Source organism: Olea europaea, unplaced genomic scaffold (genome assembly GCF_002742605.1).
Source record: "Olea europaea var. sylvestris unplaced genomic scaffold, O_europaea_v1 scaffold1924, whole genome shotgun sequence".
In the NCBI taxonomy this organism is placed as follows: domain Eukaryota; kingdom Viridiplantae; phylum Streptophyta; class Magnoliopsida; order Lamiales; family Oleaceae; genus Olea; species Olea europaea.
The window spans coordinates 83,392-108,910 of NW_019237064.1; the positions used below are offsets into that span (position 1 = coordinate 83,392).

The 25,519-nt window shown below is 39.2% G+C and overlaps 1 protein-coding gene across 1 annotated transcript; it reads right to left on the minus strand.

Annotated features, from left to right (window-relative positions):
- Positions 1–350: 350 nt before the first annotated feature.
- On the minus strand, positions 351–3,058 carry LOC111379057. The gene is made up of 5 exons (XM_023002383.1): positions 2,367–3,058; positions 1,703–2,111; positions 950–1,621; positions 728–850; positions 351–581 (listed from the first exon to the last, which is right to left on the minus strand). Exons 1-5 carry the CDS (start codon positions 3,056–3,058, stop codon positions 351–353), a joined length of 2,127 nt encoding a protein of 708 aa, XP_022858151.1.
- Positions 3,059–25,519: the final 22,461 nt, after the last annotated feature.

Sequence of the window (25,519 nt, forward strand, 5' to 3'; positions counted from 1 at the left end):
TTGTTGACAGCCTTCACTTGGCCATTTGCTTGTGGGTGGTGAGGTGTGGAGAAATGCTTCTTGATACCGAGTTCTTCGCATAGTGTTCTAACCTTTTTGTTGTCAAATTGTCTACCATTGTCTGAGACAACTGAATAGGAAATCCCAAACCGGCAAATAATATTCTTCCACAAAAACTTGGAAGTGTCGGCTTCCGTGATTTTTGTTAGTGGCTCAGCCTCAACCCATTTCGTAAAATAATTAATGGCTACAATTGCAAAACTTGCACCTCCTCTACCTTTAGGTAGAGGGCCTATGAGGTCCACACCCCATTTCGAGAAAGGCCAAGGGCTGGAGACCGCGGTCAAATCCTACGACGGTTGCCTTTGTACTGAAGAGAATCGTTGACATTTGTCACACTTTCGTGCAAACTCGAGGGTGTCCCTTTTCAGGGTAGGCCAGTAGTACCCTTGCCTCGATATCTTTTGTACCAAAGATAGACCTCCGGAGTGATTGTCGCACACTCCCTCACAGACTTTTCTTAATATATAAGTAGCCTCTTTTTCCCCAACACATCGTAAGGGTGGGGAAGAGAAGCTTCTCTTATATAGAACATCATCAATGAAGAGGAAGTGGGCTGATTTTCTCCTTAGCTTGTAGGCTCCTGCTTGTCAGTGGAAAGTACCTGGTCTTTGAGATATGCTACGATTGGCTACATCCAGGTAGGAGTTCCAGCGACCCACATTACATTGGGGGCCTCGGTGGATGGCAGGAGGAAGTGCTTTATAGGTACTATTGTGAGTAGTTCTGAATCCTTACTACTAGTGAGCTTGGAGAGTGTATCCGCATGATAATTTTCCATGCGAGGGATCTAGGTTAGTTCAAACTTTTCAAAGGATGGGATGAGGTTCATCACCATTTTCAAGTAGGAGGCCATCGTTTTGTCCTTGGCTGAGAAGTTATCATTTACTTGGCTAACAACCAGCTGGGAATCACTGCTGATGAGGAGCCTCTTCACTTGCATTTCCTTGGCTAGCCTGAGGCCTGCAAGTAGTGCCTCGTATTCTGCTACATTGTTGGTGGCCTTGAACCCAAACCTCACCACCGAGTTTAGCTTGTGCCCTTTAGGGCTGATGAGGATAACTCCAGCACCTGAACTGGCGTCCCCAGCCGACCCGTCAATGAATAAGTTCCATGTAGGGGGCTCGATGAGTTCCATGATTTCATCTACCTCGGGTAAGTTGGTGAATTCTACCACAAAGTCAGCCAAGGCCTGACCTTTGATGGCTGCCCTAGCCTTGAACACGAGGTCAAATTCACTTAGCTCCACTGCCCACTTCAATAATCTTCCTAAGGCATCAGGCTTTTGGAGCACTTGCCTTAGGGGAAAGTTTATCAGCACATGGATGGTGTAAGCTTGGAAGGAGGGTCTTAATTTCCTAGAGGCTGTGATCAAGGCCAAAGCGAACTTCTCCATATCAGGGTAACGGGTTTCCAATGATAGGAGTACTTTACTTGTATAGTAGACTGCAAGTTGGGTGGTTCCCTCTTTTCGAGTCAGAACCGAACTAATGGCCCCATTTGAGACGGCTAGATATTGTTGTAGGATCTCTCCGGGCTTCGGTTTGGAGAGGAGGGGGGCCTGCCCCAGGTGCCTTTTCAGGCCTTGGAAGGCCTCTTCACATTCCTCGTTCCATTGGAACTTCTTTCCAACTTTTAGCACCTTAAAAAATGGGAGGCATTTGTCTGTGGCTTTGGAGACGAAGTGACTAAGTGCGGCCACTTGCCCGATCAAACTTTGCACCTCCTTTGGCTTTTGGGGGGACCTCATCTTGTGCAGGGCCTCAATCTTCTTAGGGTTGGCTTCAATTCCACGTTGATTGACCATATATCCTAAGAATTTGCCGGAGGCCACTCCAAAGGCGCACTTGAAGGGGTTGAGCCTCATTCTATATCTTCTCAAGATCTGGAAGGTGCTGTTGAGGTGCGTTATGTGATCCTTAGCCTCCAAACTTTTCACCAACATGTTGTTCACATATACCTCCATTGTCTTGCCGATGAGATCCATAAACATTTTGTTAACAAGCCTTTGGTAGGTCGCTCCGGCATTTTTCAACCCAAAGGGCATCATCCTATAAGAATAAAGGCCTCGGTCTGTAATGAAAGAGGTGTGCTCCTCATCGGTCCGGAGCATGGGTTTTTGGTTGTAGCCGGAGTATGCGTCCATAAAGCTCAACAACTCGTGCCCAGCCGTGGAGTCTACTAGTTGATCAATCCTTGGGAGAGGAAAGCTGTCTTTCCGGCAAGCTCTATTGAGGTTGGTAATGTCGATGCACACCCTCCACTTGCCATTGTGTTTCTTTACTAAAGTCGGGTTGGAGACCCACCTCGGATAGGTAGCCTCCCTGATAAAGCCATTTTGGATGAGCTTCTGGACCTCTTCCTTCAGAGCCTCGTACCTTTCAAGATTGAGGGCTCTCCTTTTTTGTCTGTGTGGGGCAACTTTCGGATCGACCTTCAGGTGGTGGCAACTGACCTTGGGGTCTATGCCTACCATGTTCTCATGCTTCCAAGCAAAGACATCAAGGTTTTTACTTAGGAAATCTTTAATCTTTTCCTTCAGAATGTTGGATAAGCCCTTGCCTACTCTCAGCATCTTGGATGGGTCTCGGGGGTCTACCATGAAGTTCTTACGTTCCTCAACTGGGGATGCTTGAGGTTCGTGTTCAATTATACGGGGATCGATCTCATCAATGACCAAGACCTTCAGATTGGGTGGTGCATCTATCATATGGATATCTTCTGGTTCAGTGGGAGCATCACCTGGGACGTCAGCCATGACTATATCGACTATGATTACATGGACGTCCCGGGGCTCTACCTTTTTTATGGAGCTTAGATAACACTCTCTCGACCCTCTTTGGTCACCTCTCACTGTTGCTACCCCATTTTTCATCGAAAATTTCATGCATAGGTGGTGGATGGAGGTGACTGCTCCTAATTCCTTTACGACTGGCCTACCTAATATTCCATGGTAAGCCGATCGACTGTCGACAATAAGGAACTCCATGAAGTTCATCGTAGTTTAGGGAGACTCTCCCATCTCTACTGCAAGTGTTATCTTTCCCCTTGGAGTGATTCTATCTCCAGTGACTCCGTACAGAGGAGTTGTAGTGGGTGTCAACTGATGATCCAATATCATCTTGTCAAAGGAGAATCCGAATAGAATGTTAACAGAGCTACGTTGTCAACTAACATTCGCTTGAGCCCATTTCGGGCTATGACGGCTCTCACAACAAGTGCATCGCAATGGGGATAGTGAACTCCTTCGGCATCTTCCTAGATGAAGATAATGGATGGAACTTGGTTCCTCTGGGAGCTGCCGTCCACAATGTAGCTAGCCAAAGGGGGGTATTTAGCTTCTCGGGCGTAATTTCTTTTGGCATTTCGTGTTTCACCGTCGACATATGGGCCTCCAACTAAGGTGTCTATCTCGTGGATAGGTGCCTCATCCTGGGCTTGTCGATTTTTTTGGTGCCTGCGTCCTTCCTTAGGCCTCTCCATTTCACGCTCCCTCCATCGTGGGGAAACATCCCTTTGACGTGGAGCAGCCTCCTCACGCCCATGTCGGTTGTCGTGCCTAGGCGGGGGCCTATTCGCCTGGGGCGATTCATTTCTGTCCCTACGGGGTTCTAGTCGGGAGCGGTGCACATAGTCTCGGCAATCCGCTGTGTCGTGTCCATAGGACTGGTGGTATACAATGTATCCCAGTGGGTTCTGATTTGACCTATTTCTAGGTCCCGAACCCCGGCCTCGGCCTCTTCCCCTACAGGATCCTTGTGGGGTTTTCGTCTGCTGGGTGTCAGTAACTGGGTTGATATCCTCATACGCCAAGGTAGGAACCATATTTAAAGTGGTGGTGGCAAGTGCTTGGCCAGAACTCTCATTTCCAGCCTGGTTCATTTGGTAGTCCATCAGGTGGGAGGTCGGACCTCTAGCATGCTGCCTTTGAGGAGGTGGGAGGCCTCTACTTGCCCTGTTCCAATGCTCAATCAATTCTTCATTGATGATTTCCCGCCTCATCATCTCAAGTAGGGCATCATAGGTGGTGGGATCTTGATTTTGCACGTCCCTCCAGAATAATGTATTTATGTTCAAACCTCCTCTTAATGCGGATAGTGCCTCACGGTCGGTGACTTGCACACAATACGTCATCTCATCGGTGAAGCGTGATAGGAAGCTCTTTAAGGACTCCCCATGTGCTTGTCTCATGTCTTAGAGACGTTGGATGGGGGTCTCTCCCTCTTTGCTTACCACGAATCTCTTCAAGAATGTTGTCTTAAACTCGAGCCAGCTTCTTATGCTCTCAGGTGGTAACCTGCTATACCAAATTTCAGCCGCTCCACCCAGTGTCAAATGGAAAGCTCTACACTTCACAGCTAGGGTGGCGCCCCTTAGGCTCATATGAGTTTTATAAGCATTCAGGTGCTTCTCTGGGTCGCCTATCCCATCATACTTAGGTATCTTTGTCATTACATAGTGGTTTGGAACCTGGGCACTCCTTAGTTCCCTCGAGAATGGCAAATTCTTATCGTCGCCGTCCAAGTCACAGGACCTTTGCTGTTCATCTGAATCATATTCCTCGGCCTCTTGTCGTGGTTGTTGGTGAGAGGTTCCGGGACGGTTCCTAGCCTCTTCCTCCCTCCTCTGACACCTATTTCTAGGTGGTGCAACACGGGGGGCAATTTTATGCCTTTCTTCTGGTTGCTGGGGCATTAGAGGTGGAGGAGGTGGCCTTGTCCAAGGCTGGTGAGTCTGCTGTTGCCTAGACCTTGGTTCAGCGGGGCTGATTCTGTCAAATACACTGCCTGCCCTCCTATGTCTTGACTCTTGCTCATACGGAGGTGGGAAGTTATCATGGTTCAATGGGACCTCGACGGGTCGGCCAGAAGCGTAGTTGGAGGAAACATCAACTTCAACTTCCCTTTCAAATGGGCTTCCACCTTGGCTATAGTCCGGCGAGGCAGCTCTATGACTTTGAATTTCTCTTCTTGCTGGTAGTGCCCTTGAGGGGCGTATGGAGGAATGAGGAAGCCTCCTTGGCCGTGCATTTGGGCCATGAGCTCCATCATAGCTAAGTTTTGGCTAGCAATATCCCTCATGTTGGCCGCCATGGCAGCCATTTCTCTTGACAGCCGTGCCGTCGCTCTCATTCCACCTCTTCTTTGGTGGTGGTGGGGTTTTTGCTGAGCTGCTGGGGCAACGGGTGGAAAAGGCACAGTTGCATTTTTTCTTACCCTTCTGGGGGGTGTGTCTTCGTTTGAACTCATTTTCTTTTTGTCTGACTCTTCAGATTTTGCTAAGTAGTGGGGCTTCCTCTTGTTCATTTTCAAGAACAAATCATTTTTCAAGGGGGATGCCCAAATGCTCTTCAATAAGCTTTCACAACAAGGTTGTTCGTGGTTATGGTATGGTTTCCCATAGACGGCGTCAATCTATTGACCCAAAAAGTGTTGCCAATAGATGCCGGACCCACCCACGCACAGCGAAGGTCCTACACGCTAAGACACGTGGATGGTCTAGAACGAAAGAATCAGGGATGTGGGAGTAGCTCAATGACACGGGATGAGAACGTTCAAAATCCGACGGGATGTTTGTAATCCGATTGTACAATAATTACCAATCGGTGCTTATGAATGTGAATGTAAATATGTATGAACTCGTATTGTGTTGTAAGATAATATGAAAGAGAGAGTAAAGTGTGGTTTCTTGTATTGATTCTTGCATTAGTCCTTAAACGTTATACAAGGGAAGTATTTATAGTGTTACAAGTGAAATGGCAGCCCTTAGATGAGGTGGCACGTGGCCTCATCTCTTTAATTCAAACATCCAATCCTAGGCATCATCCTTGACTTGCTAGCTTGCTGCGCATTTATTGCTTATGCAGAACCCCCATGCTAATGACAAGACTTGACATGTATACTTATGACAAACGTTCCATCAATTATTCTAACAAGATCTTTACGTAGAAGATCTCTTGGGAGAAGTGATCATGGAAGATGTTCCTTCATGGTTCGGGGGCTTCTGCTTCAGCTTCGGATTGGGGGCTTCTGCCACTCACGTAGTACTTCCGCTTTAGGGTTTCGGCTATCTTCACAGGCCTCGGCATATGAGCCTCGGATATACAAACTACCTCGGCTGGAGCGCCACGTCATTCAGATTGAGTGGGCCATAGGCCCACGTAGGTTGACTAAGTATGACAACATGTAACAATAGACCCCAAGTCCAAGTATAGTTATTTATGTAATGCGTGGATTTCAATAAAGTAAAGCCAGTGGGTTGGGTAAAAATTGAAAGAATTTTTGAACCATAAATAATAGTCCCCCAAGTCCAAGTATAGATATTTATATCATGGTTGGAGTTAGAAATGTGGCATGAACCTGTGAGGCTTGATGACTAAATGTTGAAGATGAAATCGAGGTGGTTGGGAAACCGAACCTGCGAGGCTTGATGGCTGGATGTTGAAGATAAAGCTGAGGTGGTTAGGAAATCGAATCTGCGAGGCTTGATGGTCTAATGTTAAAGATGAAGCCGAGATTCATTGATAATAATTGTTCCTTGGTAGTTGTGCCAATGATTTGATATTTTGCGCATGTTTTTGAGGAAAGGTAGCTGAACCGTTGCAACTTCCAAGGCGCCTGTTGCCGCCGAATTAAAATCGTAATTATTAGAACAGCTAGAGCTTCTAGAAGCAGATGCGTTGGCTGAGGTGCGTGGGAAACACGCTAAAATCTGAGGCGTAGGTTTGAAAAATTGTTTGAATTCTATGTCTAGGATTTGATTTAAAATGAAGGGTCCAGACTGAATGAGCTTCGATCTGACGGTGGGGGTTCGACCTGACCCTTTATAAAAGGTGAGAGAACTCCATTTTTCTGGATTTTTTAGTACTTGCCTTTTAATTCCTCTCTTAGAGCTTAAACTTTCCGGCGTTGAAGCTGTCTGTTCACTGCTTTTCCGACACTTTCTATTTGCGTAGTTTTTCAGTAGGTACTTTTCATAGAAAATCCTCCTTTTATTGCGTTCTTAGACATTTATGAGATGGAGTCCACTTCGAGTAGGGAGTTGGTTACTGTAGCGTCATTGGGCCATGGGGTCAGTCACAGGGGGGAATCCGAGGTGGATAGGTATGCTATGACTGAGGAACCAGTAGACTATAGCGAGGAGTGGGGGGCATTTAGGGTGCCTTCAAATATGACATGGAAGAGCCTGGGGGAGATTAGGATCTCTTGGGAGAAGTGATCATGGAAGATGTTCCTTCATGGTTCGGGGGCTTCTGCTTCAGCTTCGGATTGGGGGCTTCTGCCACTCACGTAGTACTTCCGCTTTAGGGTTTCGGCTATCTTCACAGGCCTCGGCATATGAGCCTCGGATATACAAACTACCTCGGCTGGAGCGCCACGTCATTCAGATTGAGTGGGCCATAGGCCCACGTAGGTTGACTAAGTATGACAACATGTAACAATACTGACAACTACCGGGACTTAAAAGAGGAAGTTGAATCCTTAATTTGACGTGGTCAGTTACAGGAGTTTGTTGCCAAGCCAAAAGAAGTAGATTGACCTACGATGCAGCAACCACAGCTACAGGGGGCCCCCACACGAGCCCAACGGGCGATCCCTAATAGTAACCCACCTCCACATGCCGAAATCAAAATGATGGTGGGTGGAAATCAGTATATTGAAGGATCCAGAAGGGCCAGGCGAAAGCAAGGCCGAAGTGCAAAAATCGTACCAAACTACTGGAATCAAATCCCTAGGACCGGCATTGACCCTGAATCATTCTGGTTCACGGAAAAAGATTATGAAAGAATCTTCTAAGACCAGAGTGACGCCCTGGTGGTCACAATGATGGTCGTCGGAGTAAAAGTCCACTGCACCCTAGTGGACAATGGAAGTTCGGTCAACATACTGTACTCACGAACTTTGAGGCAGTTGGAAATATCAGTCCGCTACCTCCAACCATATCCAAGGAAGCCACAGGGATTTTCTGAGGATCCTATTGAAGCCCTATGTTAGATAGTCCATAGTGTGGAGCTGGGCGAAGCTCTTCGCCAAAGAAGAATCTTAGTGGATTTTGTGGTGGTCGATTTATCGTCCAATTAAAATGCAATATTGGGACGCCCATTTTGCACAAACTAAAGGCTTCCAGTCAATTTATCATTATTGCGTGAAATTTCCTACCCCTTATGGGACTGGAATTATCCAAGGGGATCAAGCTACTGCAAGGGCCTGCAATGTCGACCTGCCAAGGCCACAAGTCAACATGCTGAGGAGTAGGACTAACACACAAGCCTAGGAAGCCAGACCAAAGAGACCAATCGTTGCAGATCTCTCGGAGATCGGCATAACGGAAAAGAATCTCAAAAAAGCCACAGACGAGCAACTATCTTTCGACGAGAAGGAGGCGGACCCACACCTTTACCATGGAGTTATGGTAATCTCGTTGCCTGTGGCCGGGGTAACCATCCCCAAAGTCTTGGTGGATACATGAAGCTCTCTGAACATCCTATTTAGCCACACCCTTAAATGGATGGGTATCCCTGCTAACTTTCTTCAACCATACCCAAATATGGTCCTAGGATTAAGCAGAACCTTGACTTCTGCCAAAGGATCAATCAAACTCAAAGTTGAGTCTGGATCAGCACCTCGGCAGTTGAAGACGAACTTCGAGTTCGTGGTGTTCGACACCCCCCTTATGATGCTGTGATAAGACAGCCCCTACTCTTCAGCCTGAGAGCAGCAATTTCCCTATATCACTATTCTATCAAGTTCCCCACACCCCATGGTGTGGGAGAAGTCAAAGGAAACAGGGAGGTCACCGAAAGATGCCAATGGAAAACCTGTGCCAGCCATCAACGCCACTTCCCGGGGGTACATATGGCAAACATATGGAAATCTGAACTCATTCCCTTAGACCCATAGACTAGGATCGAAGGCGGAGAACTCGTAGAAGAACTAGAAGGAGTTCGAGTCTGTGCTAAGGACCAAACAAAGGAACTCAAAGTCAGGTGCGAGTTGCAGCCCTCCACCCGAAGCAAGATTGTAGCTTTCTTTAAAGAGAACCTCGATGTCTTCACCTGGGATCACAGTGACATGAGAGGAATAGATCCTAATATTGCATGCCACAAATTACAGGTAGATCCTTCAGCTCGGCCAAAGTAGCAAAAACGACGACCTCTGAATCCTAAAAGATGTGAAGCACTCAACAAAGAGGTACAAAAGCTGTTGAACAACGATTTCCTCCATGAAGCGAAATACCCGAAGTGGGTTGCGAATCCGGTCCTTGTGAAAAAACACAACGGAGATTGGAGGGTATGGATAGATTTCACCGATCTCAAGAAAGCATGCCCCAAAGACAGCTTTCCATTGCCGAGAATAGATCAAATGATGGACACCACCGCCAGACATGAGCTACTCAACTTCATTGACGCATATTTCGGATACAACCAGATACCGATGTACGGCCCGGATCAGGAACATACCTCATTTGTAACTAATCGAGGTCTTTACCGTTTGTAACTGATCGAGGTCTTTACTGCTGCAGAGTAATGCCATTCGGTCTCAAAAATGATGGCGCCACCTACTAGCGACTTCTGAATTCCATGTTTTCCCAACAGATCGGAAAAACAATAGAAGTGTAAGTTGACGATATGCTGGTCAAAAGCATCAAGGCCAAGGACCACTGTCAACACCTAACCAAAATTTTGATATGCTGAGAAAGTATGGAATGAAGTTGAACCCGAGGAAATGTGCTTTCGGGGTCAGTTCTGGAAGATTCCTAGGTTACATTGTAAACAACCGAGGAATCGAGGCAAACCTTGAAAAAATACAAGCTATCATCCAAATGAAGCCTCCAACCAAACCCAGAGAAGTACAAAGTTTAATCGGAAGGGTTGCCGCCCTCAGTCGGATCGTCTCCAAATCTACGGACCACTGCAAACCCTTTCTCGACACGTTACGAGGTGGAAAGAAGTTCGAATGGACCAAAGAATGCCAGGATGCCTTTAACGAGCTAAAAAGACAACTAGCCCGACCTCCGGTGCTTTCAAAACCTAAGGCAGGTGAGGCCTTAAAGATATATTTATCTGTTTCAGAGCACGCCATTAGTGCCGTTCTAACCCGAGAAGAAAATGGCGTTCAACATCCGATTTATTACGTAAGCAAAGTGTTTCATGAAGCCGAGCTCAGATATTCGGCTGTAGAAAAACTGGCATTCACCCTACTGATGGCAGTGCGAAAATTGAGGCCATATTTCTTGGAACATCCCATTGAAATCCTGACCAACTCTCCATTGAGGCAAACATTACAAAGGCCCGACACCTCTGGACGGATGGTAAAATGGGCAGTGGAGCTCGGACAAGTCGACATCAAATACACGCCTCGTTCCTCCATAAAGGACCAGAAACTCGCTGACTTTATCTCTAAGTTCTGCAACGTCCCAATTGAAGAACAACAGAAAGAAACCCCTTGGAAACTTTATGCCGACGGTTCATCCACCAGAGAACAATCTGGAGCCGACATCGTATTAATTAGCCCTGATCATCGCATGTTCTGTGAAACCTAGCCATTTGACTTCAAAGCCTCAAATAATGAGACTGAGTACGAAGCTCTTATTGCTGGAGCAAGGATGACCTCAGGACTAGGGATCTCCGACCTAATCCTACACAGCGATTCCCAACTAGCCGTGAATCAGGTTAACGGTGTATATATGGCGAAAGAAGACAGGATGGACAACTACCTACGAGTTGTGAAAAAAGAACTTGAAAGGTTCAAAACCACCCAAGTCAAATAAATTCCCCGATCTCAAAACAATCACACCGATGCATTGGCCCGCCTAGCCCCCAGTGAGGGAATCGAGGAGTTCGATAGCATTCCCGTAGGAAGAATATCCCTACCGTCCATTGAGCTAGATAAAGTAGTCCTTATGATGATAGACCCCAAACCAACTTAGCAGGACGAGATCATCACTTACCTGAAAATTTGAAAATACACCGAAAACTCTGTAGAGGCTAGAAAGCTCCGAACAAGGACAGCCAAGTACACTCTCATTGATAATATACTATACAAACAGGGATATTCCACGCCCTTGTTAAGATGCTTGAACGAAGAAAAAGCTCAATACGCCCTGCAAGACGTTCACAAAGGAATATGTGAAAACCATTCCGATGGACTCTCACTAACCCGCAAGATCATACGACAATGATACTTTTGGCCTGCAATAAGATAAGATTCCCTTGAATTTGTCAAAACATGCTATAAGTGCCAGTGCCTCACCCCCATCATAAATACTCCACCGCGCGAACTGAATTCAGTGACAGTGCCTTGGCCCTTTGCAAAATTGGGAGTAGACCTAATTGGACCCATGCCCGTTGGAAAAGGAGGTGTAAAATTCGCCATCATCGCAGTGGATTACTTCACTAAATGGGCCAAGGTAGAGCCTCTTGCCACCATCACCGAGCAGAAAACCACCCTCTTTTTGTGGAAATCAGTGATCTGTAGGTTCGGCATACCTCACTCCATTGTTACAGATAATGGAAAACAGTTCGACAACGCACGACTTTCAAATTTCTGCAAAGATCTCAGCATCAAGAAACATTTCTCATCACCAAACCATCCACAAGCAAAACGCCAAGTCGAAGCCATTAACAAGATTATTAAGCACACATTGAAAGCAAAACTCGACTTGTTTAAGTGAGGATGGGCTGAGGAACTCCCCAGTGTGTTATGGTCTTATCGTACTAGTGCAAGGACAAGCACAGGAGAAACCCCGTTCTCACTGGCTTTCGGCATAGAGGCCATGATCCCACTAGAAATCAACATTTCTTCGCTACGCATAACTAATTAGGATGAAGAAAGGAACCACATAGCTCTTCGCACGAAACTCGACCTAACCGAAGAAAAAACGAATAACGTCGAACTCAAAAATGCTGTTTATAAACAGTCAAACACCAAGTACTATAATCAAAAAGTGCGAAAAATAGAATTTGAGGTAGGATCCCTCATCTTACGTCTTACAGAAAGTATTCCTCCCCACAAGAGAGATCGACAGTGGATGCCTAGGTCCGAATTGGAAAGGTCCCTATCTGATAACGAAGGTCCTGCTAAAACAAGCATATGAACTGGAAGACTTGGAGGATAGATCCTTACCCCGCCCTTGGAATGCCGAACACCTTAAACAGTACTACCAGTAAACGGAAAAAGTCCCCTTGCAACGTCAATCACATCAATAAAAAAGGACTTTCCATTTCTTTTGAACACTTTACTCAGCAATCTGTCAAAATCTCATTAAGCCTTACTCCATATGTAGGCTGATTTAAGGTCATATGTGCTGCGACACTTAGTGAAAGATTCCTCCTGAGGAATCTCATTAAGCCATGCTCCATATGCAGGCCGATCTAAGGTCGTATGTGCTCCGACACTTAGTGGAAGATTCCTTCCGAGGAATCTCATTAAGCGCTGCTCCATATGCAGGCCGATCTAAGGTCGTATGTGCTGCGACAATTAGTGGAAGATTCTTCCTGAGAAATCTCATTAAGCCCTGCTCCATATGCAGGTCGATCTAAGGTCGTATGTGCTGCGATACTTAGTGGAAGATTCCTCCTAAGGAATCGCATTAAGCCCTGCTCCATATGCAGGCCGATCTAAGGTCGTATGTGCTGCGACACTTAGTGGAAGATTCCTCCTAAGGAGTCTCCCCTCCTAAGGAATCTATAGAGCTCTGCTCTTCACGGTTGGATGAGCTAAGGCCATACATGGTACTACACTTAGTAAAAATGCCCAATGTATATGCCTGGTTCGGAAAGCGAGTACTACACAACTAAGCGAAATTCATTCAAAGTAATTCTACACACTATTGTAACGCTCTTACAATTTTTGCTAAGTCTGTGAGAAAAGCCGTACTGGAACATAAACAATTATTCATTCCAAACAAAATGTCATAAACAGTCAAAACAAAGTTCAAATCGCAAGTCAAAAATAAATTGACAAACTAAAAAACCAAAAAATCAATGTTTTTTAATCGACTAAGGGTCTTGGGGAACAAGGGTAGTATCTTCAGCATACTGAGTTGCCGGTAACACCCAGACTCCAGCAGACTCTGACAACCTTCGCAACTCCTCCTTCTGTCCCTCCAGTGCCTCATCCAGAAAGGCCACATCAAGATCAAACCTCTCCTTCCTGATGTGCCCCACCAACTCCTCCAGGGCTACCACGTATACATCCTGGGCCATGACGTCAAACTCGGAGGACTCCTTCCAGGCCTCCACCACCCTTTCAATCTTGGCCTCAGCCTCTTCAGCCCTTTTTGTGGCCTGCCTCGCCCTTTCATTGGCCTCTTGTACCTTCTAGATAGCCTCTCTAACTTTTTCGCGCTCCTCTTCTGTCCGAGCTCTGGCCTCTTCCTCCGAGGCCCTCAACGCCTTGATCTCCTCCATCAGTCTCTCCTCGACATCGAGCCTGGAGTTCAGCTCGATCCCCAGCTGGTTCAACTTCTCCTCATACTCCTTCTCCCTCAGAGCGAACTGGGCTTTTTCAGCCTCCATGCTATTGTAAAGGTTGAAGGCCTGATCTTTTGCCTCTATGAGTTTGTCCAGCTCGGACTTCACCTGTTTTTCAAAAATCAAAAATCAAGTAAGTCATTAAAACATTTATAAAATTAATCAAAAATCAAGTAAGAGGTAGTATACCTTGCCCGCCACTGCAATCATGTATAAAATTAATCGGTGGCCATGGAGCCGAGCAGTGACCAAAGCTCACCAATGGGCATCTCGTTCAGATAGCCCTGTTCTCTCTCACCCCAGCTCCGGGTAAGTAGATTGGCCGACTCTCTCAAAGGTGAAGTGAGCGCGGCAGTCATGCCCCTTGAAGGAGAAGGAGCTTGGAGATAGTCCAGAAATATCTCTGGTTTGTGTCCCACCAGACTTTCCCAGCTCGACCTCTGTAAATCTAGGCACCGATCCTGCAAGTTCGCATAACTGGTCCTGACAGTAGAAGAGGCAATCAGGGATGGCAACGAGGGGGACGGTAGGGTCGAGCTCGACAAAGGCACTGCCTCTGGAATTCTCAGTGATGCCGGGGGCGCGGATCGGTTCTCTTTAACGGAACCTCCTCCTCCACCTCTTCAGAACGGCTCTCCATTTGTTTTGGGACTTCTCTTTTTATCCCTTAGCTGCAGCCGCCGCCTTACCTGCCTTGTAGCCCCGCATTTCGTCCCGATGACCTGAGAAAGTAGTGAAACGCTCAAAAAATATGTATATGCACAAAGAAATTATAACCGCGAATGAATATCAAAATATTACCTGAACTGGATGGAGCCGAACTTGAAGCTCGTACATGCAGTAATCCGGCCCGTATAAGTTCGAATCTGAGATTATAAACTTACAGGAGCTTTACTTTTTAGGTAACGATCTTATTTTCTCAGCTCGTCTCTGAGTATCTTTGGTTATCGTCTCATTCTTGTAATCTGCACAAAGAAAAAATACCGAGGTCAGCACTTCGTCAAACATACGCCTTGCTAAAAGACTAAAACCCAAAAAGACACTTACATAATGAATGATAGAGCCTGGGAACCATGTCCTCCCTATTCACCTCGACAGAATGAAACTGCCACTTCCCTGATACATAAAACCATTCTTCATTCCATTTCTTAATTGAGAAAGGGGTGTCTAACACCAAAGAACCTCCCGTCCTGGGCCTAACGCTTGTGTACCACCAGCCCGAGTTCTTCCCATCCTCCTTAAAAGTAAACAGAGAATCGAATTGCTGGACACTCAGCTCGGGATTCCCCATTTGGTTCCACAGAATAAGGGTGGCTATTAAGGTTCGCCACCCATTAGGGCATAGCTGCATGGGAGAGAGCTAGGGATAGTATAAATAATATGTTGTAACCCTATTTTTTAAAACTGAATAAAGAAATCTCCGCTTCGCTCTCGTGGACGTAGGCACACCGCCGAATCACGTAAAATTCTTGTGTTGATATTCTTTTTCATCTCTTTAATATTGCGCATAAAATCCAACAACCAATTTTTTCTTAGTGATTTCAAGTGAATTTAATTTTTAGGAATTGCAAGTGAATTTACCACAGGTATTACTACATCAATCGCCAAACATGGAACCTAAAATTGATCTTTGATTTGATAGGATCTTACTACATCCTGCTTATTTTCTTTATTTTTGTCTTACCATATTTTGATTTCATTTTACTTCTCATGATAGGCATTGAAATATTGCACTTGTAATTGAAGTTACGAGTGGCTTGTTCTGTAATGAAGTCATTACTTTTGGTACTGTTTATTTATGTCACAGCCGTTTTCACACTTGAATCCAATTTATCCGATTTTGCTACAGTAGTTTGTCCTTTTCTTTTTTTTTTCCTCCTTTACATTGTTTTCCCACTTTACCCTTGAAAATCCCACGTTACACTAATTAACACATTGAGGGCTTAATGGTCACTTGTGCCCACAGTTGTTGACTTTGCACAGACAAGTTCTTTTTTTAATTTTAATTTTTTTAATTATACTATTAATATATTTTTTTTGTAAACTTTTTAAGAAACGCGTTTGATGTAACTTTAACTATTTTCGATATTCATTTAGATCAATTCGATGAGTCCATAATATAGTTCTCGAAACGAGTTCGATAAAATATAGACAATATATTTTTTATAGATATTGCGTTAAAAAAAATGACGAGTTATACGCATTTTTTAAATTTGACGTCAAACTATAATTGGGGATTTGTAAGGGAAAACGGTGAAATTTGACCTCGAAAACGATGTCCACCAAGCAAAGCTAGGTGGCCATGACGTGCGTGTCGAAAAGAGTTTTCTGAATTGGGGTCATGGGCTCAATTCCGATAACTGTAGCAAAACTTATAGCCAAATTAAAAAATTAATAATAATAAATTTAGAAAAAAAATAAGTCCGTAAGAAAAAAAAGAAAAAAAAAAACAGAAGAAGAAGAGTAAAATTAGATACTCCGCGCTACGCGGAGTGCTTGCCAGTGAGCACTCCGCGCAGCGTGGAGTGCTTTACTAAATTTTTTTTTCATTTTATTTTTATTTTTATTTTTTTATTTTTTATTATTATTATTTTTTTTACGGATTCTTTTGGTAATTCGACCATAACTTTGGTTACGGTTGTCAGAATCGTGCCCATGACCCCAATTCGGAAAGCTCTTTTCGATGCGCACGTCGTGGCCACCTCGCTAGGCTGGGTGGACATCGTTTTCGAGGTCAAAATTTGCTATTTTCCCTTCCTCTTCATTTACGTGTTTGATGTTTGTTTAACTATTTTCAATATTCATTTAAATCATTTGACGTATCTATGATATAGTGCTTGAAATGAGTTTCGATGTAATATAGAAAATATATTTTTTTATACATTTTACGTAAAGGAATTAAGAAAAGTAGGGCGATAATAATTTTATTAGGAATTTTTATGCCAAAAAAAAAAAAATTTTACGCAACATCTATAAAAAATATATTTTTTATATTCTATCAAACTCATTTCGAGAATTATATTATAGACATATCGAATTATTTAAATAAATATCAAAAATAGTTAAACGTATATCAAACGCGTAAATGAAGAAAATAACTATAGGATATTTGGAAGGGAAAACATTGAATTTTGATCTCGAAAATGATGTCAACCCAGCGTAGCTAGGTGGCCACGACGTGCACGTCGAAAAGAGCTTTTCGAATTGGGGTCATGTGCAGGATTCTGATAATCGTAACCAAAGTTATGGTCGAATTACCCAAAAAACAGTCCTAAAAAATAATAAAATAAAATAAAATAAAATTTTCCAAGCACTCTGCGCTGTGCGGAGTGCCTGAATTCAAAATTTTAATTTTTTTTGTTTTTTTTACTTATGTTTTTGTGTTCATTTTCAGGCTCATTACGGAATATCAAATAACGTCGAAATATTAAATTCTTAATATCGTTTTGAAGTACTCGCAACATAGTATTGCACGTCGTTAACGATGCGTGAAACGGTCAATCATAGCAAATGTTATCAGACGTCAGTATAGGCATTTTCAAACTATATTTCGAAATTTTCGATAACAAGCTAACTTTAAAAATTCATCGATGACTGTGCGATAGTCAAATCGATAAATATTTTACATTTTTTCGAAACTCATTTTGAGAACTATTTCGTAGAGACATCGAATGATCTAAATAGATATCAAAAATAGTTAAACGGATATTAAACGTATGTGTTAAAAAATACGCATAATTCGTTTTTCTTAAAAAAATCAATTATTTTATTACTATTTCGAATCAAAATAGGATTTGAACTTTTCATCACACCATATAAGTGAAGCTTGAGAATCACCTGGATTTGAAAGACATAAGAAATTATGCATCTGTGGTTCGATCTACCACACCACCCCAACAAAAAATAAAATCAAGAATTGTTGAGTCATCTCATGAACACTTCAACTTTAGATTGAACCGCCTCCCAATATGGGATGCATCAGTCGATTTTTACGTGAATTGCATATAGGAGTTTGGGATTTCTAGTTTGCTAGGATGTGTGTTGGTCTAGAATGGAGTTTTCACCTAGAATTGTGTGAGTTTTAGGAGGGGCCTCGATTATATTCCTGATTGAGTCTATGAAAGAATCCATGCGATGTCACAAATGTTTTTCGTGTTTTTTTTTTTCCCCTCATATTGTGGTGTACCGATCAACAAATATTTAAAGTTTGATTACTTGTGTCATTTTACACTGTCCTAAGAGTAAAATAATAATAATAATGAAATAGATTTTGGAATTATAGAATTAATAGATAATATTATTAAATTATTCATTAAATTAAATTCAACAAATGGATGGAGAATTATATACTTATACAGAATTATTACAATCAAATAGCAAAATTAGTTTTGAAACAAATTGTGGTAGAAGTATACGAAACAATGATTTAAGGTGGAGGATTTCTCCCAAGAGGAGCTTATCCTTTATATAATAATACAGAAGAAAAATATATAGTAAAAGGAAGTTCTATTTCTATTGTTTTACCTTTATTATTATGTTCTATTATTTCTATTTTATTTATTATTAATTTTTGTATTTCTTCTAAACTTTCTATTCTTTTTCTAAGAACTTTTATTTCTAAAATTTCAATTTTTTCTCTTAAAATTTCTGTATTAATTTCTTCTTTTTCAATAAGGTTTTTTTTCTTCTAAGCACTTTATACATGCTTCTTTATAACATTCTAAACATTTAGCTCTAAGTTTTCTTATTGGATACCAATTACATAAGTAACAGGCTATATTATCTGCTCCTTTATATTTTTGCCAATTATGTAAACATTCTATTATTAAATTATTCATTAAATTAAATTCTTCTTCTGATTCTGATATAGAGTTAATAGATGAAAAATTTGATAGAATAACTTATCCAAAAGAATTAGGAATGAATTTAGATAAAAAAGAATTATTAGAACTTGAAGATCAAATGTATATTAATAAAATGATAAAAGAATCGGAATATCTATATTATGACCAAGAACAGAATATAAGAATAGGAATTAGTAAAAAAGATAATGATTCAGAAAATTCAGATTTAAGTTATACAAAAGAACTTATGGAAGATTCAAACACATATAGAACTTTTGGAGATACTCCTTTTGATAAAATAGTTAAACACGAAGCAATGATTTATGGTGGAGGATTTCCCCCAAGAGGAGTTTATCCTTTATATAATAATACAGAAGAAAAATATATAGCAAAAGGAAGTGAAAGACCGTTACAAAAGAAAATAGAATTTCAATCAGACCATAAAGCACAAATTTTAAATATTACAGCATATGATCCACATACATAGAATAATGTAATTAGACTTTTTGCTTCCAAAATTTTTTCTATTTAAAGAGGCAGTTTCATTTGGTTTAGGTAGAAGTTTACAACCTGTGTACTCTCTGCTATCTAAAAAACCTTTGAAACCTCTTCTCCAGAAAAATTCTCAATCCAAAAATACTGTACAGCAGAAAAACTCTTGTGAATATTTAAGGTATTCCTTTGTTCTTTAAAAGTTTTTATTTAGAACTTTAGGGACTTCTTGAAAGGGAAATCCTTAGTTATAAATTTCTAAAATGAATTTATAAATCCCTGATTTATGATATGAAGTAAATATTTTTATGCTTTTCTAGTAAATATTTGTTATGTATTCATTTCATCCTATGCATATAATAAAAGCATAACTTGATTTTCAGAAGTCATACTGTTTTTAGATTAATCCCGACTGACCCAGATAAGTGAAAATTGTTGGCCAGAGTGAGCCTTTTGATGTTTTCTTAATGTTGGGGAAAGGGATAAATTAATTTAGAAATTTTTTAAGGGAGTGCCACGGGTAACCTTAAAAAGGAAAATCAGGTTAAACAAATTGTGGTAGAAGTATAGAATACACTTTACCTAAAAAATCTGTATGGGTTAGACCTTTAAATATTAAAGATACAGATTTTATTATAGGATTAAGTTTCTTATTAAAAGACAATGGAAGTATCACAATTACTAAAAACTTCTTACATTTACAAAAACATACATTATTTACACCAACACAGACTAATTATTTCCCATCAGAGTGCATAGAGAAGCGTGGTGGAAATAGTAATAGTAGTAGCAATCGTAAGTGTGAAAAAGAAAGAGAATGTCAATTACTAGAAGAAGATAATTTAGAAGAACTTGATTTTGAAGATGAAATAGATTTTGGAATTATAGAATTAGTAGATAATGAAAAAATTTATGATATGTTAATAACAGAACAAGAAATAGAAAATTTAATATCTAGATTAGAAAAGATAGAAATAATAGGAGAAAATATTTTAAAATATTGGAAAAAAGATAAAATGTTATGTGAATTAAAAATTAAAAACCCATAATATATCATTAAAACTAAGAATATAGAAGCCACAAATTTAGACTTAGAAGATTTTAAAATACATATAAAAGAACTTTTAGAATTAGGAGTGATTAGAATATCAGAAAGTCCTCATAGATCATCAGCCTTTATTGTTAGAAAACATTCAGAAATTGTTAGAGGAAAAAGTAGAATGGTAATAATTATAAAAGACTTAATGATAATACTATAGATGATGCTTACAACATACCAGACAAAACGGTTTTAATAAATAAAATACAAGACTGTAAAATTTTTAGTAAATTTGATTTAAAATTAGGATTTTGGCAAGTAAAAATGCACCCAGAAAGTATTAAATGGACAACTTTTACTTGTCCAGAAGGACATTTTGAATGGCTTGTAATGCCATTTGGAATTAAAAATGAACCTAGTATTTTCCAAAGAAAAATGAAAAATATTTTTAATAAACATAGTAAGTACGTAATAGTATATATAGATGATATTTTAGTGTTCAGTAAAAATAGAAGAGAACATAGAGGACATTTACAAATAGTTTTTTCAGAATTTATTAAACATGGTCTAATAATTAGTAAAAAGAAAATGATTTTATTTAAAAAATTTATAGATTTTTTAGGAGTTAATATAGGAGAAGGAAAAATTAAGTTACAACCTCATATAGCTCAGAAAGCTTTAGAATTTCCAGATAAACTTGAAGATTTAAAACAAATACAAAAATTCTTAGGATTAGTAAATTATGCTAGACCATTTATAAAAGATTTGGGAAAAATTGCAGGACCTCTATATGCAAAGACCTCTCCCACAGGACAAAGATTTTTTAATCTAGAAGATATAAAGTTAGTTCAACAAATAAAAGAAAAAATAAAAACTTTACCAGAATTGGCCATGCTATTAGATTTAGAATATTTAATTATAGAAACAGATGAAAGTATGATAGGATGGGGAGCCATATTAATATGCAAGCCTAATAAATACACCGATAAAAGTACAGAAAGAATTTGTAGATATAATAGTGGAAATTATAGAGAAAAAGGAAATTTAAATAGTATAGATGCAGAATTATTAGCTATAAATTATGCATTAGATAGTTTTGAATTGTTTATGATAGCTAAGAAAGAAATAATTATAAGAACAGATTGTGTAGCCATAGTTTCTTTTGTGAATAAAATGAAAATAGATTCAAAAAGAAGTAGTAGGAGAAGATTGTTAAATTTTATAGATAGAATTACAAATACAGGAATTAATATAGAATTTGAGCATATTAAAGGTAGTGATAATAAAGTGACAGATATTTTAAGTAGAATAATAATAGATAGAAATTATTAAAATTGTTTAACATGATTTTGTTACACAGATGTCCAGACCAAGACCTTTAAGACCAGGAATTCCATCAGGAAATTCATTTGCATCAAGTTCTTTACCACAGACTCCATTTAATCAGAACATACCAATTTTACAAGACAAACTAAGGTTTGGAAACCAAGAACTAATAGTTTTTCCAAATAGTAATATTTCTTTTAAAATTTTACCTAATATTTCTTTATCTAGAGAAGAAAAATATATTTTAGATAATTTATGGATTTCATATAATAAGAATCCAAAAGATCAGAAATATTTTCTTGCATGCATGAATGCATTATCAGAATATTTTAGTCAGAACAAGCAAATGTTTAAATTTTATGTTGTTATTAAAGGTAAAACACCAGGAATTTTTCATTCCTGGATAGAAGTTTTAGACTGTATTAAAAATTTTCCAGATTCTCTTTATAAAGGTTTTACAAATTTTCAAGAAGTTTTAGACACAGCAAGACAGCATATAGGAATAAATTTTCATTTATCTCCTTCTTTAAAAAATTACTCTGATCTTTCATTAGACTTCTCTCCAATTAAAGATCAGAATATTTTTTGCCAACACTGTGAGTGTATGCAAATAAATTACAAAGTTATTAATGAAGCCAACCAGAACCTTTCATTAGAAAGAACCCAACTCCAAAAGAAAGTGGCCTAACTTGAAAAGGAGATTTTGAATTTAAAAGTCCATTATCCAAAAGGTACTATGGAGCCCAATAAGTCCATAGCTAGTCCAGCCCAAACGGTAGCTGGTAAAGACTTATCAAATTCGTTTAAGGTTGTGGACTTACCAAAAGGTCAACAGACTCAGGGGACTATTGATTCCTCTACTAAATCAGATAATCAGACTCAGCAGACTGATAAATCTGCTACAAACAAAGGTAAAGAGATTTGGGATCTTTTAGAACAACCTAGTGAAAAATTTGATTATTTAGTTAAATATAGTCCACCGGAACATTTTTCAAATAACCCAGATCTTTCACAAACTCAAGAAATTCAGCTCAATGAAGAAAAGGAAAAAATGATTGTTCAAGATAGCCAAGAACTTTTTCAGGATGCACAAGACCCCAATCAAGATACTGTTTCCTTAGAAAAGATTTTTGAAAAAATTGAAAAATTTCAGAAACAATTCAAAAAAGAAGGGTTCTTCCATGTATATCTTTATAGGTTAATGCTTCCTGTGGTGCTATAATTGTTTCTTGATTTTCTAGAAATTTTTCTATATCCAATTCTAATCCTGCTAACTGTTCTGATGAATATTCTCTAGGTTTAATCATATTAATTCCTTTACTACTCATTAAATTTACTACTTTATCTATATAAATTTTATATTTTGTTTGGGAATTATTTGAACATCTTCCTAAAAATCCTATACTAATTAATAAATTGTCTCCACTTTCTACCTCTTCATATCCTTTAGTTTGAATTCCTATTTTAATCTTATCTGAAAAATCCTTAATTGTTAATAAAAAATCTGGATTACAATAAATTACTCCATTATTATTGTTCATATCAACTTCTGTACTAGCTATCATACTCTTATCTATATTATTAATTCTTTCATCGTATATAGTAACTAAAACCTTACATCCTAAATTTTTTCTCATTAATCCTTTTATTCTTATAACTATTAATCCTAAATGCATAAATCTAAAATTTTTCTTTGATTTGAGAACAAGAATGTCATGGAAAAAAGTTTGGGACATAAATATGACAATGCATAAAGATTGTAAACCTTCCATGTGATTTAAAATATCATCTAGTATAAAAAGACCAATGCTATTTAGGTATTGTGTCAAAAGATTTGCTGGTTCAAGCATGGATTTCTATTGAATGGCATTGATCAGCCCGTGTTGCCAGGACATGCGTTAGTGTGGTCCCGTTGTAGGCTTTGTAAGAGTCATTCAATTCTCTAGCACTGCATCTATAGAGGTAATTCATTATAATTTTATTTTCATTTAATTATGTTTTTTTTTCAAATTGGTTTAGGAGATCTGAAAATATTTCAAACACTTTTCATGATGAAAGAGAAATAGATCAAATTCATACATCTGCATTAGATACATTCTATTCTCATGAACTTCAAATTGCAAAAATAGAACCAAAAAAATACATTATTGGACTATTCCAAAGGTAAACAAGAGCCCTATCTATGAAATGGGAAAGTTTGATTTTCATCAAGATTATGTTATTAAAACACTTGAACAAACGATTCCTATTAAGCATCAATTTGCTCAAATAATCTTTTTCGTTTTTTAATTCTTTCTATTTGATTTCTAATTGTATTTGTTCTATTAGTCAGATCTTTCATGATTTTGGGTGGGGTCAAAATTAGCAAGGAAGATTGGAGCCGATACAGGTGAATGAGAATAAGGGCCCCCACGAGTTAGGTTTCAACCCTAAAAAGAAACTGTTCAATCCCACAGAAAGAAATTTAAATATCTTCATGTTGGATTAATTCAAATTGCTATCAAGCATATGTTTCGACTTGGTTTAGACATTTGTATAAGGCTATTATCAGTTCTCAAATATTTAATCGTCTTGCTATTTTGGTTCTCAACTTGTCGTTTTCAATTATTAAAGCTATGAAAAGTATCGAACTTATTTTTTAAAAGATAAATTCACACCTTTCTCGTGTAATCATCAATGATAGACAAAAAATACCCATTCACCCGAGATGGGGTTACTAACAGGATGCTACAAGTCTAAATGCACATATTCAAGCATGCCTTTAATTTTATGAACACTCTTGGAGAAAGAAGATATATGATGTTTTCTAAGCACACAGTGATTACAGAAAGATAAATCAAACACATAATCATTACCAAAAGCAACCTTATTATTAAGAAGTTTAAGTCCATTAATACCTACATATGCTAGTCTATAATGTCAGTTATGCGTGGATCAGCCTTGGCAAAAGAGATAAGGGAATTTAAACCTCTTATCACTTCTGTAGTAGTGATATAAATATCATTTTTCCTAGTTCTCTTAATGGAAACAAGAGCTGAAGTCAGCCTTTTCAAGTCTCCCCTACTGAAATTAAGTTCCTAGATAATTCAAGAATGTATCTAACATCTTTTAAAGTATACACAAAATCAGTGTCGAACTTTAAGGTAATATCACCAATCTTAGCAACAGTATAAGCAGATTGTCACATAGTACAACATGCCCGTCGTTTAATTCATATAAGTTTTCAAACCAATCGTTTTGTGATGTTACATGAAAAGATTAATTATAATCAAGTATCCATTTATGCAAACGAGAATTGACAGTTAAATTCAATTCGGCGGGATAAACAACATGACTTGTAATCATATAAACTTCATCATCATCAACATTGGAAGCTGAGGACAACATATTTACTTCATCTCTTTTTTCCTCTTCAGCTTACCCTTCTTTTTATAGCAGTATTTTATAAAATGCCTCGTGTTCCCACAGCTATAACATTTTTTAACCTCATCTTGGATTTTGATTTAGATCTACCATTGCCCTTCTTTTTGCTCCCATTACTACTTGACTCGCCATTAACATGGAACCCTTCATGTCTGTTTTGCCCAAACTGAGTTCTACCACTCACCATGTAAATCTCACTACCTTTCTTATCATGCTTTTTAGCTTTTATCTCCATCTATTTACTTTTGAAAAATAATTGAACTATAAGCAAACTCATTGGCTTCTTCTTTTTGGTCTTTTAAAAAATCAGCAGAAAAATTGCTTTCGATAACTTTTGAAACCTTTTGTTGGACTAAAATATCTTTCCTCTATTGTTCCCATATATAAAAGTCACATTTTCCTTTAAAAATTTTCAAATTGAAATTGTGTGTTGTCATTTTTATGACTTAATCCCAAAAAAAAAAACCCTAGAATCACAATTAGGCCACACAAAATAGTCCTAGGATTGTAGACAATATACACCGCTCTAAATTCTCAGAGTTTCGTAAGATTCGCGATCTTAGATTAAGGAAATGTTCGAACGGGTAAGGTCTAGGTATTCTAACGGAATCAACGGGACAGCAATGAAGTATGTCAATTAGAACAATTTCAACCAAAGCAAGTCTAGGCGAAGTATACCACAAAGATAATAAATGTGAAACTGCTGTTTTAGGGCTACCACTATTCACCCTAAAGTTTCAACAAATATACAGCGCGATTGACCAATGATTTCAAATCGAGCCTGTAGGGGCAAAATTGTCCAAAATTTTCTGTGTAACTTGAAACACAAAGTTAAAGTTATCAGTACGTTCAGAATAATAA

Coding starts and splice junctions, on each gene's coding strand:
- LOC111379057 (XM_023002383.1), bottom strand. CDS start 3,058: ATGAACTTCATGGAGTTCCTTATTGTCGACAGTCGATCGGCTTACCAT. Junction 2,112..2,366: donor AGGGAGGCTACCTATCCGAG/GTGGGTCTCCAA, acceptor TTATTCTTATAG/GATGATGCCCTTTGGGTTGA. Junction 582..727: donor CATCCACCGAGGCCCCCAAT/GTAATGTGGGTC, acceptor GTTCTATATAAG/AGAAGCTTCTCTTCCCCACC.